Raw genomic sequence first — 15,167 nt, 5'->3', positions numbered from 1 at the left:
TTTAAACTGATATATATTTTACTGGAAATTCATGAATACACACACACACAAAAGCAAAGAAACCCCTGTAGTACTTACATACTACAGCCAGGATACACAGAATTTAGAAACTGTATGTGTATATAGAGGATTCCAATGCTAAACTTCTTTAGTAAGCTGCATTACAGGGGAAAAAAAAAAAGAAACTGTCACTTAAAACATCTCCCTGTGTCCCCACCTAATGCTGTTCATGTCATTGTTTCTTATTTTGGAAGAAAAGTCGTGGCTTTTGTTCTGATACCCTTAGGCAGTGCTTCTGTTGGTTTTTTGTCCTTTTTTTTTTAAAATTCATTTTATGTATATAAATTGATATAAATACTTATTTTACTTAAAATGCAACTGTACTGTAAAGATTTTCTAGATGGATCTGCTACCTTATGATTTTGTTAAGGGTTAAAGTTATTTATTTGTTTAGTTTTCTTACTTTACTAAGCTGAACTCAATAGAAAACTCTGAGTAGTAAGAATACGTACTTGCACAGAACAGATGCAGATTCAAAAGTGAACTTTGTCAGTTTTCTTATAAAACAAAAACCTTTGTGAGGAAATAGCTATTTTATTTTTAAGTTTCATTTGAAATGATTTTCTCTAAATATCCACCATGAAGAATTTTCACCTCTGGTGTTAATGTTCACCCATGGATCGGCCTGGTCCAGACCAGGTGAATGTTACAGAGTTTCTGCACTTTTATGGTGCTATGAGAGGGTAAATACAAAGTTTTGTGGGGATTTCCATTCTTCTTAATGGTGTTCTGGAGTGAAGTTAATGTTTTATTCTTTGCTAGGAAATGCTGATAGAGTATGCACTGTTTTGCCAAGTCTGTGATAAAGTGTAACTTCAGAAAGGAACAAGTTGAAAACTTCAAAGGTAGTGGTAGCAATAATGAAAAGAAACATTTATTTCACTATGGCACAGGTGGTTCTCCCATCCGTAGGAGGCTCTGTAGGAGAGCTCGTGTCTCTCTATGGATGACTTGACTTTGGAGAAAAAACACAGATAACGTGTGTATTTTGGAGAATGGCATGAAATTAGGTCTGCATAGCTCTACACAGATGTAGTCTGCACTTAGCTAGAGTTTAAGTAGGGTGATTCAGGCTCAGCTCTATGGATTTCTGGAGAGCAATAGGACTTACTTGCAGAGGTGAAGTGTTAGATCTCAGCTGGCGCTTTGCGTTTGTACCATACCAAATGAAATAACTCAGAATTGTTTGATATTGTTATGTATATAGAGTTATGGTAATATATGTAGTTACCTGTATGTAGGTGGTCTAGCTTCACTGTGCATACTGTTGAATCACATGCAGGGGGTGTGTGTATCACATGCACTTGTGTGTATAAAAAAAACCCTATTTTATTTAACTCATTGATATGCCTTGATTTTGTGGAAGTCATCTTGCATGTGGGTCAACATGTACAGTGGAGCTAGAACTGTTTCTAAAAATTTGCTTTCCTTTTCTGGAAGGATAGGACAGAGCTACGTGAGTAAGCCTGCAGGTCTTGGTATCTCAGATCTAATGCTGTGTAAAAGTATATTGAGATGATGTCCTAAGGCAGGACATTTTGTTTATGCTGTGCTTGTGCTACTGTGTTTTAATGATGTCAAGCTTCGACAGATATGATGTCTTTATACCTGCAGCAAAGTTAGTTTACAGCTTTGATAAATCATCCACAGATGATTGAGTTTAGTATTACGTTCCAAATATAGAAAAATAGCATGGGCTACATTAGTCAATCCACTTTAAGGTAATGCTTCCTTTTTATGGCTGTATATGTTCATCACTTCTTTCCTGTCTGTATCGCCTCAAGTATGAAAAGACGTAGTAAATGAAATGTTGCTGTAGTCTTGAAAAATAATCAAAAAGACTACACTGCTTTTGAATAAGCATGATTATATTTATTGCTAATAAAAATAATTTTAACTAATCACGTCTGTGCAGTCAGCTGAAGACAACACATTAGTATATATACATTTATGAAAGGTTTATTTTAGTGGTAATGAGAGTGCAGCTTTTACAGAGAGTGCTTTTAGACAGCAAGGACTGTGTTTGATTTAATGTGATGGTCTTCTGTACTTTGCATTTACTTTACGCTTTTTCTACACATTTATATTACACTATTAATTTAACATATTTGTGAAATAGCAAGATAATAAGCAAGGAATTATTGAATCTTGATTCTAGTGACTTCTTGGTAAAACAGTATTTTTAAAAATGGTTTTAAGATTATAGGAAGTGAAGGGGAAGGAACATCCTGGCATCAACATCCTATAAGCTTTCATAGATTCATTATGGTCCATGTTAAGATGAACTGCGTTTTTGTCCTTTAGTTGTAAAGAATCTACTTCTAATTTTTAGTGCAAATCTATTGATAGCTATTGTGAACCCATTTGTTTGTATGTCAAAGGTCTTCTGTAAAGCTGTAATTATTTTTTTGATGCTCAGTACCATTTGCAAGCACTTTTTATACAGAGATGAATATAAGCATTGGAGATGACGGTTATAGCTGAGCCATTTGCCATGAACCCCTAGAAGTTAATGAAAAAGCTATTAATTTGACTTCATCATATTATGCTTTGCTTTACTAGTGTTAAAGAGCAAAGTATATAACTTAGTGTAAGCTCCGTAAGAGTTTAATTTCATGTGTTCAATTTTACTGACCTGTTTTGGAAGGCAGCTTTGGATTTTATACTTTCTGTGCTGTTGTTAGTAGAAATGTGAAACGTTTATAACCTAGAGAACTCTAGTGTAATGAAGACTATGTTGGTTTATCCTTCAGATCCTCTTCCCTCACACTTTCTCTGTCTAAGTGTGGCGAGTCACTGCCTGAATTTGAGAATGGTTTTAGTTACCTGAATGAGTTGTTAATCTCAGCGGAAGCAGAGACAAGCAGCTGCTGTCCTGGCTTTTTTCTTGGATGTTCTCTACCTGCCACATTTAATTTTGGAAAAGCAGTGATCTATTTTAATTAAACAGTGCATCACAGATCTCAAGTCTGAAAGCTGCTTCCTTTTTCCTCCCCTTTTCAGCTTCCTGGCTTGTTTTATTTTAAGTTTGCGCGTAAAATCTCATGTAGCTTGGGTTTTGCTTTATTGAAGTATCTGTGGTCATTCATTTAGAAATACAAGTGCATTGTTTTATGGAAATGTAGCAGCAAATGTTATCATCTAACCCAGTTCTTATTTTCAGTGCACTCGCGTCATGTGGACTCCACCTCTTCGTGAAAGTTTCTCATACCCATTCCTTGTGCTTCAGATGTTGCTTTTGACCTATATTCTCAGGTACTTCTCAATTTATACTTAACTCTTTACAATGATTTAAAAAATTGAATGTCACAGGACATTTATTTAAATGCCTCTGTGTGCTGTAGCAATGATATCATTAACATAGAAACTTTCCTGTGGCTGTTACATTGCAGACGCTGCACCAGTAGAACTGCAGTGATATTACTCACTTATTAAAAGGAAAAACTTTGCAACTTGAAGACATGATTAAAATAAAAATCAGAATTACTGTGTTGGCAAATGCGTATTAAACTAAAATATCAGAATTTTTGGTTGATGTCCCTTCCTTCCCATGAGAAACACGCTGATACTCCATCAATTGGTTTTGTCCCTCTTGGAGAGTGGTATGTTGGTTGCACTTAAAATAAGCCTATGCTATGCAACAGAGGATGCTATTGGCACCCATAAGCTAGTCTGTTCTTGCCATTTTCTATGACTAATTAACTAGTCTAATTAACTAGTTCAATGATTTAGAGCAATCTAATTATGCTAATGTGGGGATGCTCTTGAGTTCATTAGCCCTGCTTTTCAGTGGTTGTTTCTGGCTTGCAACATGGTTGTGTTACTGTCTTGCCTCCGTTTTGAAAAATAAGCATGAATGTTAATACTTGAGGGCTTTTCTATCAACTCCATTGCATCAGATTTTTAGTGTATTTATGATTTAGCTGAACTTCGTACTTGTAACCCCAGATTTTCCTTTATTAGGTCATACTGATTTGTAGTTACTGATGATTAAATGAAAGATATTTCATGCTCATCATTAACTTGTGGTTTTTAGATGAGGAAAAGATACATGCTGTCCAGGAAAATATTTTGAGGAATAGTTTGTAGAGTTATTGCTAGGTTTCATATTAGAAAGACACCTATTCATTTCATGCTTAATTGTGAGGTCAAATTAAAAATGAGGAAATTCCACTTTAAGTTAAGGTGATCAGAACACATATATTCTGTACTTATGATTACGACACTTCTTGATTAGATAGATTCACTCCTGTTCTTCAAATCTTAGTACACAAGATAGTACTTGGGCTTGCCTACCAATGAGAAGTAGGTATTTAATCTAAGCATTTCAGAGTGAGGTTCCAGAAAGGGCATAAGACATTTTAACTTTCTGTTTCTCAGTTATAATTCCTGCTTCAAGAGCAGCTCTGTGCTATGTATAGCAGTATTCTAATGAAATATAGGAACTATCTTTGAAACAGAGACTGGAACTTAAATTCTCCATTATTTGTATCACTTGTATCACATTTGTATAATGTATTACTTAATACATAAAACTCATGCTCAGCGTGACTTCCAGTAGAAGTTAATCTCAAGGCTTCGTAAAAGAAGCTGAAGAAAATTTTACAAAATTTGGTGAGACTGCTGTAATCTGTTGGGTTTGGGTTTTACAGCAGAGTGCCTTCATTTGTTGGAGGCTGCTTAGTGAAATTTGAAACCTGACATGTTTCTGAAGTGAACTTGACGCTAACATGGGATTAAATAAATAAATAACACTTATAGCAGGACATAGAGAATGAGCTGTTTTCAGTTACAGATGAGTTTCATGTATTTGTCATTGTCTCCTGCCCTGAAACCTCACTAGAAGAAAGTTGCAGAAAGTAAACATGGAAGAAATGTGAGAGAGAGGAGTGAAATCACTTTCAAATGCAGAGTGTTCTGAGAATAGTTGTGATCCCAGTTGAAATGGAAATGGTTGTGACCTGACTGTAGAGTTGTTACAAGAAGGTGCACCACTGCAGGTGACGTAGGTTAGCCTGCTGCTGTATTACATGCTGCCAGGAGAAGACTTGCTTGGTAGTGAGTGATTCATCAAATAGTTAAGAAACATTAAGCATCGTAACTATTGTTTTTGGAAATTGATGGAAAATGGACATTAAATTTACTTGAGCAGTGTTACTTGTAGTTGATCTATATTGCTAGCTAAATTCCAAGGTAACTTTGTCTTTATTGCATTCTCTGTTGTACTTCTCAATAATATGCAAACACCTCTGTAATTTTACTTACTGATGCCTATTCTGTCTCTTTTTCCCAAGGATTCCGAATATTAATACAGGAAGCTTGATTGCACTGTGTGTTTCTAATATCTTTTTCATGCTTCCCTGGCAGTTTGCTCAATTTGTTCTTCTAACACAGGTAAGACCATATTCATCTCTAAATAGCCTCTTTGTCTTATCTAGGCAAACTGCTTTGTGTAGATGGCCATTGAATTCACAACTATCCCAATCCTTTCCTTTTAGCCAGATTTCACTCTTGCTTTTAGGAAAGATTCACACCATTTATCACATCAATACTTTTCTACTCTTAAATTTAAAAATTGACCATTTACACCACTCAGTCTTCTGTTTTCAGGACTAGAAAATTTACTTTTATTTTAAAAACAGCCTCCAGCCTAAGTTCAGTACATCAAAATAAGTGCAGAACAAGAAAAAACTTTGTATACTGAAGTACAAAAATTGAAAAAACATTGATCTTTCATCTCTTTAAGCTATTCCAAATTTTTAAATGGAGCAATGTTTGCATGGCATGTAATATCTGGCATGATTTTGCATGATTTCCTATTTCATTTTGATGAGCCTGTGAATAGTGGCATAATCTTACTGTCTGAGAGTATGGACAGTTGAGGTAACTTCAGCTAGTGTTGAAATATAGTAAATGCTAATGTGAGCAATAGGATACTGTCGTACAACATACTTTCTTAGTGTTTAAATTGATTGAAATGTAGTCTGTTGGTGGAAATCCATCTATGTCTCCATACCTTTTGACTTGTCTGTCGTACTTGAAGCAGATGTTGCTTGGTTTGAGTTGCTAGTTTTGAACAATCAATACATGCTGTGGTATGCAAATTTTCTAACTGCAGAAGCGAAAGCCATTAAATTCTGTAAAATATTGTGAGAAACTCATAGCTGTAACCTGTTTAAGATGCTGGGCCTGAAATTTGAAATTACAGGTTCAATTCATAATTTTGTTAATTTCCCATGTGACTTTTAGCAAGCCACCAAATCAATGAATCTCATTTTCCACAGCAGCAAATTATGGGTGTTTCCATACTTTGCTGAGAAGTTAAGTTTAAATAATGTTAATGAATGATTTTTTGGTGTTGTTTTGTTTTAAAAATATAAGGGTGAAAGATGATGTGTTAGTGCTGTGTTTTGATGACTTGCATTTTTGTAAAGCTGAATGCCTATGTCTTAAATATCCGAATATGTTTGATAATTGTTATTCAGAGCAACACAATAGGTGTTTTGAAAGAAACCATTATGAAATGCCTAAGTATTTACTTAGCAAAAAAGTAGCAATAAAAGTTAGTTTATGATTATGTGAATAATCACTGTTTTGTATGAGTATGTATTCTGCTAGAAAGAGTACACCACTGCAAATTGTTTCAACTTACCTTTCACTTTTGATTCTAGATAGCTTCATTATTTGCTGTGTGTATTATGGGTTATATTGACTCCTGCAAATTACAGAAGATACTCTCTGCTCATATGGTAATACTTTTTTTTTAAGAAACTTAAATCCCCTCAAACAGGTCAGAGCATCAAAAGAGGCCAGTTGTCTGAAATGTTTTCCTTAGTTGCAAGATGGTTGAAAAGATACAGTAATAAGTGACGGAGGGACCTGGATTTGTATGTTTGATCTTATGTATATTTATATCACAGTATCAGAAACTAGGATCCCTCCAGAAAAATTACCAACCTAAAAGATTTGTAGAAATACTTGCCTCCCCTTTCTGTCTCTACTGATTCCATGGGCTTGAAGATACTGTCTCAAACAACAGACTAGAAAACATATGAGGTAATAGAGCACAAACAATAAAAAGATGAAAAGGCAGCATTCATCTCATGCCGTAGGTTAGTAGAAACAAAAAAAAAAAAAAGAGAAGTTAGTAAGTCAAAACTTACTGCTAGTAAGTCTTTATCACTGGAGAACCCCAAGTAAAATCAGGTTTTGAAGATGATGTGATTGAACTATTTGAGGAGATAGTTAAAAAGGAGGACAAAGAAAATCAACTATTAGTCTGAGGAAAAACTCTTTTCAAAAATGGTTGATAAAGGCATGTAAGTTTCTGCATAATGTATCTGATTTTCAATTTTAAAGTTAAGATAGCGATCAAGTTTTGCTATCAGGAGCTTTTCTCTTTGAAGTGAGATTATAGTTTTAAATATACAGGAAGATGTAAACAACTTTTTTGAAGAAATGTGGTTGTCTTTAACAATATATTTTTGCTAAAATTGTGCTATGCAAACTCAGTGGGCAAGAAGAGAATGTTTACCACAGGAAAGAAGCTTTGAGCTAAATTGTCTTTCATATGTTTTCAAACATATTTTGAAATACTATAAATGATATCTTAAAGGCAGTGGTAAGTTCTATGCAGCTCATTTCTGATACAAACATGGGACACCAAATGCTTGTTCCCAGTCAGATTTACCAGGAAAATTTGCAAATAAGCATCTTGGTTTAGCAATTTTTTGACAGAAGCAGGATGAAATACTTAAGCCTTTTGGATTATGTCAATAGCTGTATCAAAGTTTTTGTGCCAAATTGTCACAAAAGGCCTATTTTCGGATAGATAAACGATAGTGTTGTATATTACAGAGAAAGCTTAATGAGGCTTGGTAAACTGACAGTCTTTGTTTTCAATTTTTGCCCCCCCCCAGCTTTTCTGTGGAAAATGAAAGTCTAACTGTATGAGGTGGGGAGTACAAAAGTCTGCAAGTTTTACAGATAACTACATTATTTTTCCTTATTCCTGGGTATAGCAGAAGGCAGAGATTGGTCATTGATTTTGCTCTCCAAGTTAGAAAATGTAATTCAGCTTGCTTTCTATTAAAAAGAAAGCATAGTAGGAGACCAGGACAGCTGATAAAAGTTGTATTTCAGCCTTGACTTTCACCCTCATGTAGTTAAGTGCGTATGATCAAACAGTCACAGTTCTGCTTCCTTGACTGTGGTGATTATTATAATTTAAATACATGCTTCTCAGTTTGGAAGAAAGAAGACAACAAACATTTTATTCAACATTTTTATGTTTTTCGAGGATTCTGAAAAATAGCAAATAGGATGGGGAAATAATACAACAATTTAAAAAAAATAATTACGTTAGGAATAACTTCAAAAGTGTAGCTGGTATATCACGTAAGATGAGTTAGTCCTATGATCAAGTCTTTTTTGTCTATAAATATTTTAAAATATAAATTAACATAATAATCTACACTTGGCTACCTGTTGCCGTTAGGTCATATAATCAGTGATTGATTATATTATCAATATAATCTTCTCATCAGTGTTTCCAGAATAATTCCGTAAACTGAGCTTGCTCTTGCTGTGAAGTAGGTGTCTTTAAATTTAAAGCTGTTGATAGAAAGTAAATTCTATAGTTGAGCAATTTTTTCCTTTTCTGTTTTAAATTTAATTATTTTTATTTTCTTCTTTCAGGTATCTCTTGTAGTGTGTTTTATTCTGATGTTTGGTAATTCAATGTTGTTGACATCATATTATGCTGCATCTTTAGTAGTTATCTGGGTAAGTTGTTTAAGAAAAAATCATACGACATGCTAAGATTGTAATGCTGTTCTGTTATGTATATATTCATATAAAATATGAAACTGCTGCATTATCGGAGAGTTGAGAAATCTTTCACATGACAAACAGAATTAGACCTTAAAGATGTCTGGAGAATGGGTAAATACTAATTTAAAAAATCATGGTTTTACACCAAGACCTCTCCTTAAAAGAAATTCACTTAATGCTCAGTTCTCATGTTTCTGTAGCTCTCTTCTTTATACAAAAGTATAAGATTTACCGTGTATGTACTTTTAACCAGAATAATTGTAAAACAAGAACATGAGCAAGGAGTTTGTTTTGAATGCTTCTTTATTGATTGTGAAACTGCAAATGCAGAACAAATGACTAAAACATATATAACAATGTTTTTAGACTATTTGAACCTGCTGAGTCTTGCTGCCACGTTAGTGAAATTATTCACTGAAGACTCATAATCTCATCATTCGCTATCTTAATTTTTCCTTAAATAGGAAAAACAAGCCCCAGCCTCTTTCGATTTCATACAGTTTCTCTTAAGGGAATTACGTACATAGGAAATAGGAGATGAGATTGCGTGAACAGATCTAGTTTAGCATACTACAAATCATCTCCATTTCTGATTCTTTTTGCCTCTTCTAGAAGCTTGGGGTGAGCTCAGTGATTAATTTTTTTTCTTTTGTTTATATTTTGTGCATCAGCAAAAGAGTGGTAATCTCCCACTTATGCTAAGAATAAGATGCCTTGGCTGCTGGTATTTGCTGTCATATAGTTTGTTTATTATAAACCCATTCTAGTTTCTTGTAGCAGCTTTTGTAATCATATAGTAAGTACAGATACATTGAATTTCTTGCCTACTTTCTGCTTTGGAAAAAATATTTATTCTCTTTTTATTTCGGTGCTTATAGTGAGCTCAGTCTTAGTGTCACATACGGACTGGGTTTCTGAAAGCTTTTAAGTTAATTCTCAGTTTTTCTTAATTACTTTGTTCATCAAATTAGCTTAAAGTGAGTTTTCCTTTCATCATAAAATGAGGAACATAATAAAATACGAGTAACTTCTACCCCTCATCTTCGGTTGCTCTGTTTGAAAATAGTTTGTATTATGCAGCTAGTAATTTATTGCTTCAGATGTGTCTTGTCATATATGGAAGCAGACATACTTCAGTTTTCCATTGGTTTTGATTTAAAGAAGCTTAGAACTGTGTAATACAGAATCTTACTTGTTAAAGAGAAGAGTAGTCTTCCATTAACAGTATATAAACTGCAGTAAGCGTTTTTATGTTGGCATGTTTTGCCAGTGCATGGTGAAATCACAATATTAGTCATTCAGTCCTCTTTCAGGTTGTATTAATTATGGAAGGTTTTTTTAATCAATAGCTGTGTGGTACAATAGGTGCTTACCAAAACAAAAAAAACCCTCATCCAGGGTACTGGAATATCTTGCTGTTACTGTATGTTACCTGAAAATTTACATTCATTTTATTATTAGGGAATTCTTGAATTGAGTCCAAAAGTCTTGAAAAGCAGCAGAAGAGAAGTCTGTCTGTGGGTAAGGAATTTCATATATTTTGAATTTCAGAAGAGAACTATAACTCTTTTGTTTGAATGAGATAGATACAGAAATAACTTCTGTTTTAGTTTCTAATAGTTGAAAATCAAAAAATATAGCTGAACTACTCTCTGTAAGTAAATTGTCCATATTCCCAGAAATTAATTTTAAATTACTGAAGGAAGAAAAGGGGCATAAACATACATTTATATTAGAAAATTGAAATAGCCTTCAAATGGCAACATGTTTCATTTTAGGTTTTGTAAACAAGTTTAAACTGGTAATTTAAGATCTGTATGAAAATCCCTTTAAAAAAAAAAGGGCCATTTAGAAAAGGCAAGTAAAAGGCTAACAGTGCTTGGAGAAATGGAAATTAAGATACTGCATTAGATTTTCACTAAAATGTGTCCTAAATAACCTTTTTAGGATAGTTTTTATAACAACAGCAAGCAACTTATAATTCCATAAGTAAAGGAAGCAAGTCAGAGTAAAACACTGTAAGGTGGAGGGGGGGATTGAGGGCAGTAGAAGTCATGTCCAGCATGGAGGACACCCTCAAAAATACGACAAATAAAATATAACATTGTAGTAAACATGAGAAGCAACTTTCTGCTTAAGACGTAACATTAACTTGTAAAAACACCTGAAATAGGAGCCTACCAAGACTATGGCTGGCTTGAGACAGGCATTCTTGTTAAAGAAAGGGTAGCCTGTTAGCCAAATTGGATCGAATTTGTACAGTTATTATAAAGGAATTAAATATATATATTTATGACAAATTGCAATGCATGTATAACCTGCTGTAATACTAGGGGAAATGGGAACATAGGCAAATCAATGTCGGTTTTTAAAAAGGAGATACAAGGCATTTGTGGAACAGCAGACAAATAAGGGTAACGTGTGTAAAAGAATAAAAACTTCAACAGTGATGAAGTTGTTAAGGTTATATGTACATGCAATATAATGAGATAGGTCCGATACAGCCTCTGTGAAAGGAAGTCACACTTCCCAAATGTATGACTTCTTTGAAGGATGTAGAGAAGGGTGTCGGGGTGAATGTAACGCACTTGGATTTCAGAAACCTTTTGGGGAAGGTATCTAACTGGAACTATAAAAGAAAATAAGCTCCATGGGATAAAGTGTGAATGTTAGAAGGTAAGAAAGGGTGGGATTAAATGGTAGGGTTTCAAAAGAAGACCACCACCACCCTAAGTACGTATATAAAATTATTGATCCTAAGTAAGTCCTTGCCACTTAGCAGAGAACTCTTGGTATTCTTACGAAAAGTTCTCTGAACACATCAATTCATAACTAAGCAGCCATCAAAAAGGAAAATACATGAGGGAAGTCATGGAGAAGGAACTGCAGAGAAAGCCGAAAATATTTTTTTATTTTGTAAGCTCATACTTAGCATCCTAAATATATGCATGCAGTCTCAGTCAATGTGTCTTGCTTAAAAAATAAAAAAAAGTAAAAAAAAAAAAAAAAAAGAGGTAGAATGCCTTCCCCCAAAATGTACTACCATCAAAGTTAAGTAGGGAGAGTATGAAATTAATTATTAACGTAGAATCACTAAGTAGCTGAGATTTGAAAATAGGTTTGAGTTCAATATCTTGTAAAATAAAGGTAAATATGACAAAGCCAGTGAATAGAAGTAGGATATAATTATAGTTTATTTAATGTCCCTTATGCTAACAGCAATAAGCTTGTAAGGGAGAAGGAAGATACTGTGGAAGCAAAAGAAAATAATAGAGGCATTCAGAAAAGGATCAGGTACCTTCTAGGTAGTTAGGTTCATTTGCAGCCTTTAAATGTGATGATTGGATGCAACCCATCGTGACATAAAAACCCTGGTTACAGTAGGGTAAAGATCAGTTTGTATTTTGTTATATTCTCTCTGAAAGCATCTACTGTTGGTCCCAGATACAAGATACTGAGACAGATTGTCCGATTTGGTTGATCTGGTTTTATAAAGAATTAGACAGATTAAGCTAAATTGCCAAGAATTTAATCTTTCTGATACAGAGATAAACATGATGTGTAACTAAAAGTAGTAATTGCATGTACTTTCTTTATATTTCCTTCAAGTTCTAACTTGAGATTATCTTGAGAAGGTACTATAAATCAGCAAATTCCTCCATAGATTTGAATTACCAGAGTAGTACAACCTGATAATATGGAGAGGCTGTTGGTGGGAAATAATCGCTGCACACTGGTGTGTCCAAAACAGGTGGTACTGACATTTAGGCAGCCCCTGTTTAAAGTTAACTTTGGTACCTCCTCTGCTACAGTGATGTCCTATGCAGCAGTGCAGCTGTAATATAAATCAGTTGCACAAAATTATTTCAGCTGTAATAAAAAATACCAAAAAAAACACCCCAGTGTACTGAAATCTAGGAGGTGTAGTTGGTTAGAAATTACTGTACTTGTGATAATGTGGGAGAGTTTGTAACTAGTAGCTAAATTTAATAAGACTTTTAAAACATAAAAGGTTTCTTTAAAGCTTTGTTGAGACATGTTTATTTTATTCTGAATATATTTGTTTAAGGTCATTGAAGGATGTGCCTGGTTATTTGGGACAGTCACCTTGAAATACCTGACTTCTTTAGCATTTGGAATAGCTGATGATGTAAGTTCTTTTATCTGAGTGTCTGGGTGGTGTCTTTCAAAATTTTTTTAATTCTTAATATTTTGATTTTGGCATCTTACTGATATACTTTCCTAAAATTCCAAGATTTGTTTTGCAGAAATGGCTGAGCGATTGCATATTTGCTTTCTCATTCATTATATATTATCACTTTGAGGTGTTATTACTGAAGTTTGCAAAAAGACAAATGTTTTACTATTGAGTTAGTAAATGCTCATTGTGTTTGTTTTTAAATGTGGGTTTATAGATCTTTGTTTATTTCGGATATATTCTACCAACATCTTTTCCTTATTTACTAAGTTTCTTAGTTCCCTTTCCTCTGAAAGTGGACAGTTTTTTAAGACAGTTTTGAAAGGCTTGTAACTAGGACTCCTCACTTCACTGCAGCACCTTTATTGTCAAATTCTACTGTTAAAAACCTAAACTTATCTGCAGATGTGCATCAAGGGGCAAAAGATGGGAAGCTCGTATCTTAAAATATGAGTATGCAAAACTATACTCTTGTTGAACCCATTTGCAATGGTAACACCCTTTTTCTGCTGCTTTCTGCTCTTCATTTAACACCGTCCAATCTGTGTTACACTCAAAGATGTCATTTAATGTACCATAAATATATTTTTGATGCTCTTAAAATGGTATTGTAAATGGTATAAACTTCTGTTCTAATTAAAAATATTTCTCGTATATATTTAAACTACTTTGTTGTGGAAACAGAACAGTTTTGCTTACTATAGCTTTTTTTTCTGTATATCCTACCAGGCTCATATAGGAAATATATTAAAATCTAAATTTATTGGCTACAAGGATTTTGATACATTAATGTATACCTGCGCTGCAGAGTTTGACTTCATGGAAAAAGAGGTAATTTGATCAAAATAGATGATTATGGAAGAGGGAACTTTTAGTTTTATCTGAATTTAGAACTTAAAAGATCTGTGAGCCATAGCCTCCTACTGCCATCATAAGTTCAAGTGCTTACTTGTGAAGTTAGAGGTATTAATGAACTTAAGCTAAATTTAACTGAGTTTATTGCTTTTAAATCAAACAAAACAGTGTTTTGATTTTTGGATCTAAGAAATGTGCTTGCTCGGATGAAAGAAGTGCTTGCTCAGGGATAAATGAAAGGTAACTGCTCTGCAAACTTTATGTGGCTGTCAGTAACTGGTTTCGAGTATATGGAAAATGTACTGAGAGCTGCAAAGGTCTTGCGTGGTAGATTTAGACTACAGAAGAGCATCGAATGATTTTGATGCCCATTGAAATTCTTGATGCGGCTATAGTAGACTTTTTTTAGTTCATCGGTATCTAAATATGCATTTAGAACGTTTACAGGTTACTCAACTTATAGTACTCAAATTCAGATGAGATACAATCTACTTTTAGTCTTTGGGTGGCTTGCCAAAGAACTGGGAATAATTTACCAATGACCTTATTATTATGATCGCTGGGTGGAGTTTAAATTTGAGTTTCTTAAAGCTTGATTTGTTCTTGTTAAATGATCACATTTACATTTTACTTGAGGAAGAACTCATTGTACTGTTTTCTTTAAAATGACCATTGAAGTCAGGGTAATGGAAAGCAATTAATGCAGTTTATTTGTGTTGTAGACTCCAGTAAGATACACAAAGACTCTTCTATTACCAGTTGTTCTGGTGGTTTTTGGGGTAATCATCAAAAGGGTAAGTGATTGATTTAGTGAATCACCTTTACCTTGAATTTACTTTTTTAGGTTTTTTCAAGGTATCACTATTTTGAGATGGGAAGAAGTTAGTGTGATGGGTTAACCTTGACTGGCTGCCAGGTGCATACCAAGCTGTGCTCTTATTCCCTGTCCTCGGCAGGACACAGAGGGGGGGAAAAGAGAGTTGGGTCAAGACAGGAACAGGGACATCACTCACTGATTTTACTGTCATCAGCAAAACAGACTCAAACTGGGGAAGATAATTCAATTTACCATCAATTAAAAATAGAGTAGGATTGTGAGAAACAAAAACAAAACTAAAAATACCTTTCCCTCATCCCCACCCCCTTCTTTTCCAGGCTCAATTGATCCCTCCCACAGGCTGCAGTTCTTTTAGAACTGTTCCAACATGGGCCCTTTCCACAG

At 34.2% G+C, this 15,167-nt stretch overlaps 1 protein-coding gene across 1 annotated transcript in view; it reads left to right on the top strand.

Annotated features, from left to right (window-relative positions):
• DPY19L1 (dpy-19 like C-mannosyltransferase 1) overlaps positions 1–15,167 on the top strand; it is a 47,139-nt gene that overhangs the window by 20,726 nt on the left and 11,246 nt on the right. Inside the window, exons 9-16 of the mRNA XM_054191720.1 lie at positions 3,224–3,315; positions 5,355–5,454; positions 6,732–6,809; positions 8,758–8,844; positions 10,354–10,413; positions 12,962–13,042; positions 13,820–13,921; positions 14,668–14,739. Of these exons, the coding sequence (XP_054047695.1) occupies positions 3,224–3,315; positions 5,355–5,454; positions 6,732–6,809; positions 8,758–8,844; positions 10,354–10,413; positions 12,962–13,042; positions 13,820–13,921; positions 14,668–14,739 (672 nt within the window). The remainder of the gene's footprint in view (positions 1–3,223; positions 3,316–5,354; positions 5,455–6,731; positions 6,810–8,757; positions 8,845–10,353; positions 10,414–12,961; positions 13,043–13,819; positions 13,922–14,667; positions 14,740–15,167) is intronic.

The sequence above is a fragment of the Rissa tridactyla genome, chromosome 2 (assembly GCF_028500815.1).
Source record: "Rissa tridactyla isolate bRisTri1 chromosome 2, bRisTri1.patW.cur.20221130, whole genome shotgun sequence".
Lineage (NCBI taxonomy): Eukaryota > Metazoa > Chordata > Aves > Charadriiformes > Laridae > Rissa > Rissa tridactyla.
Note: the sequence above shows the minus strand (reverse complement) of the source record. Positions and strands in the feature narration are given on the sequence as shown.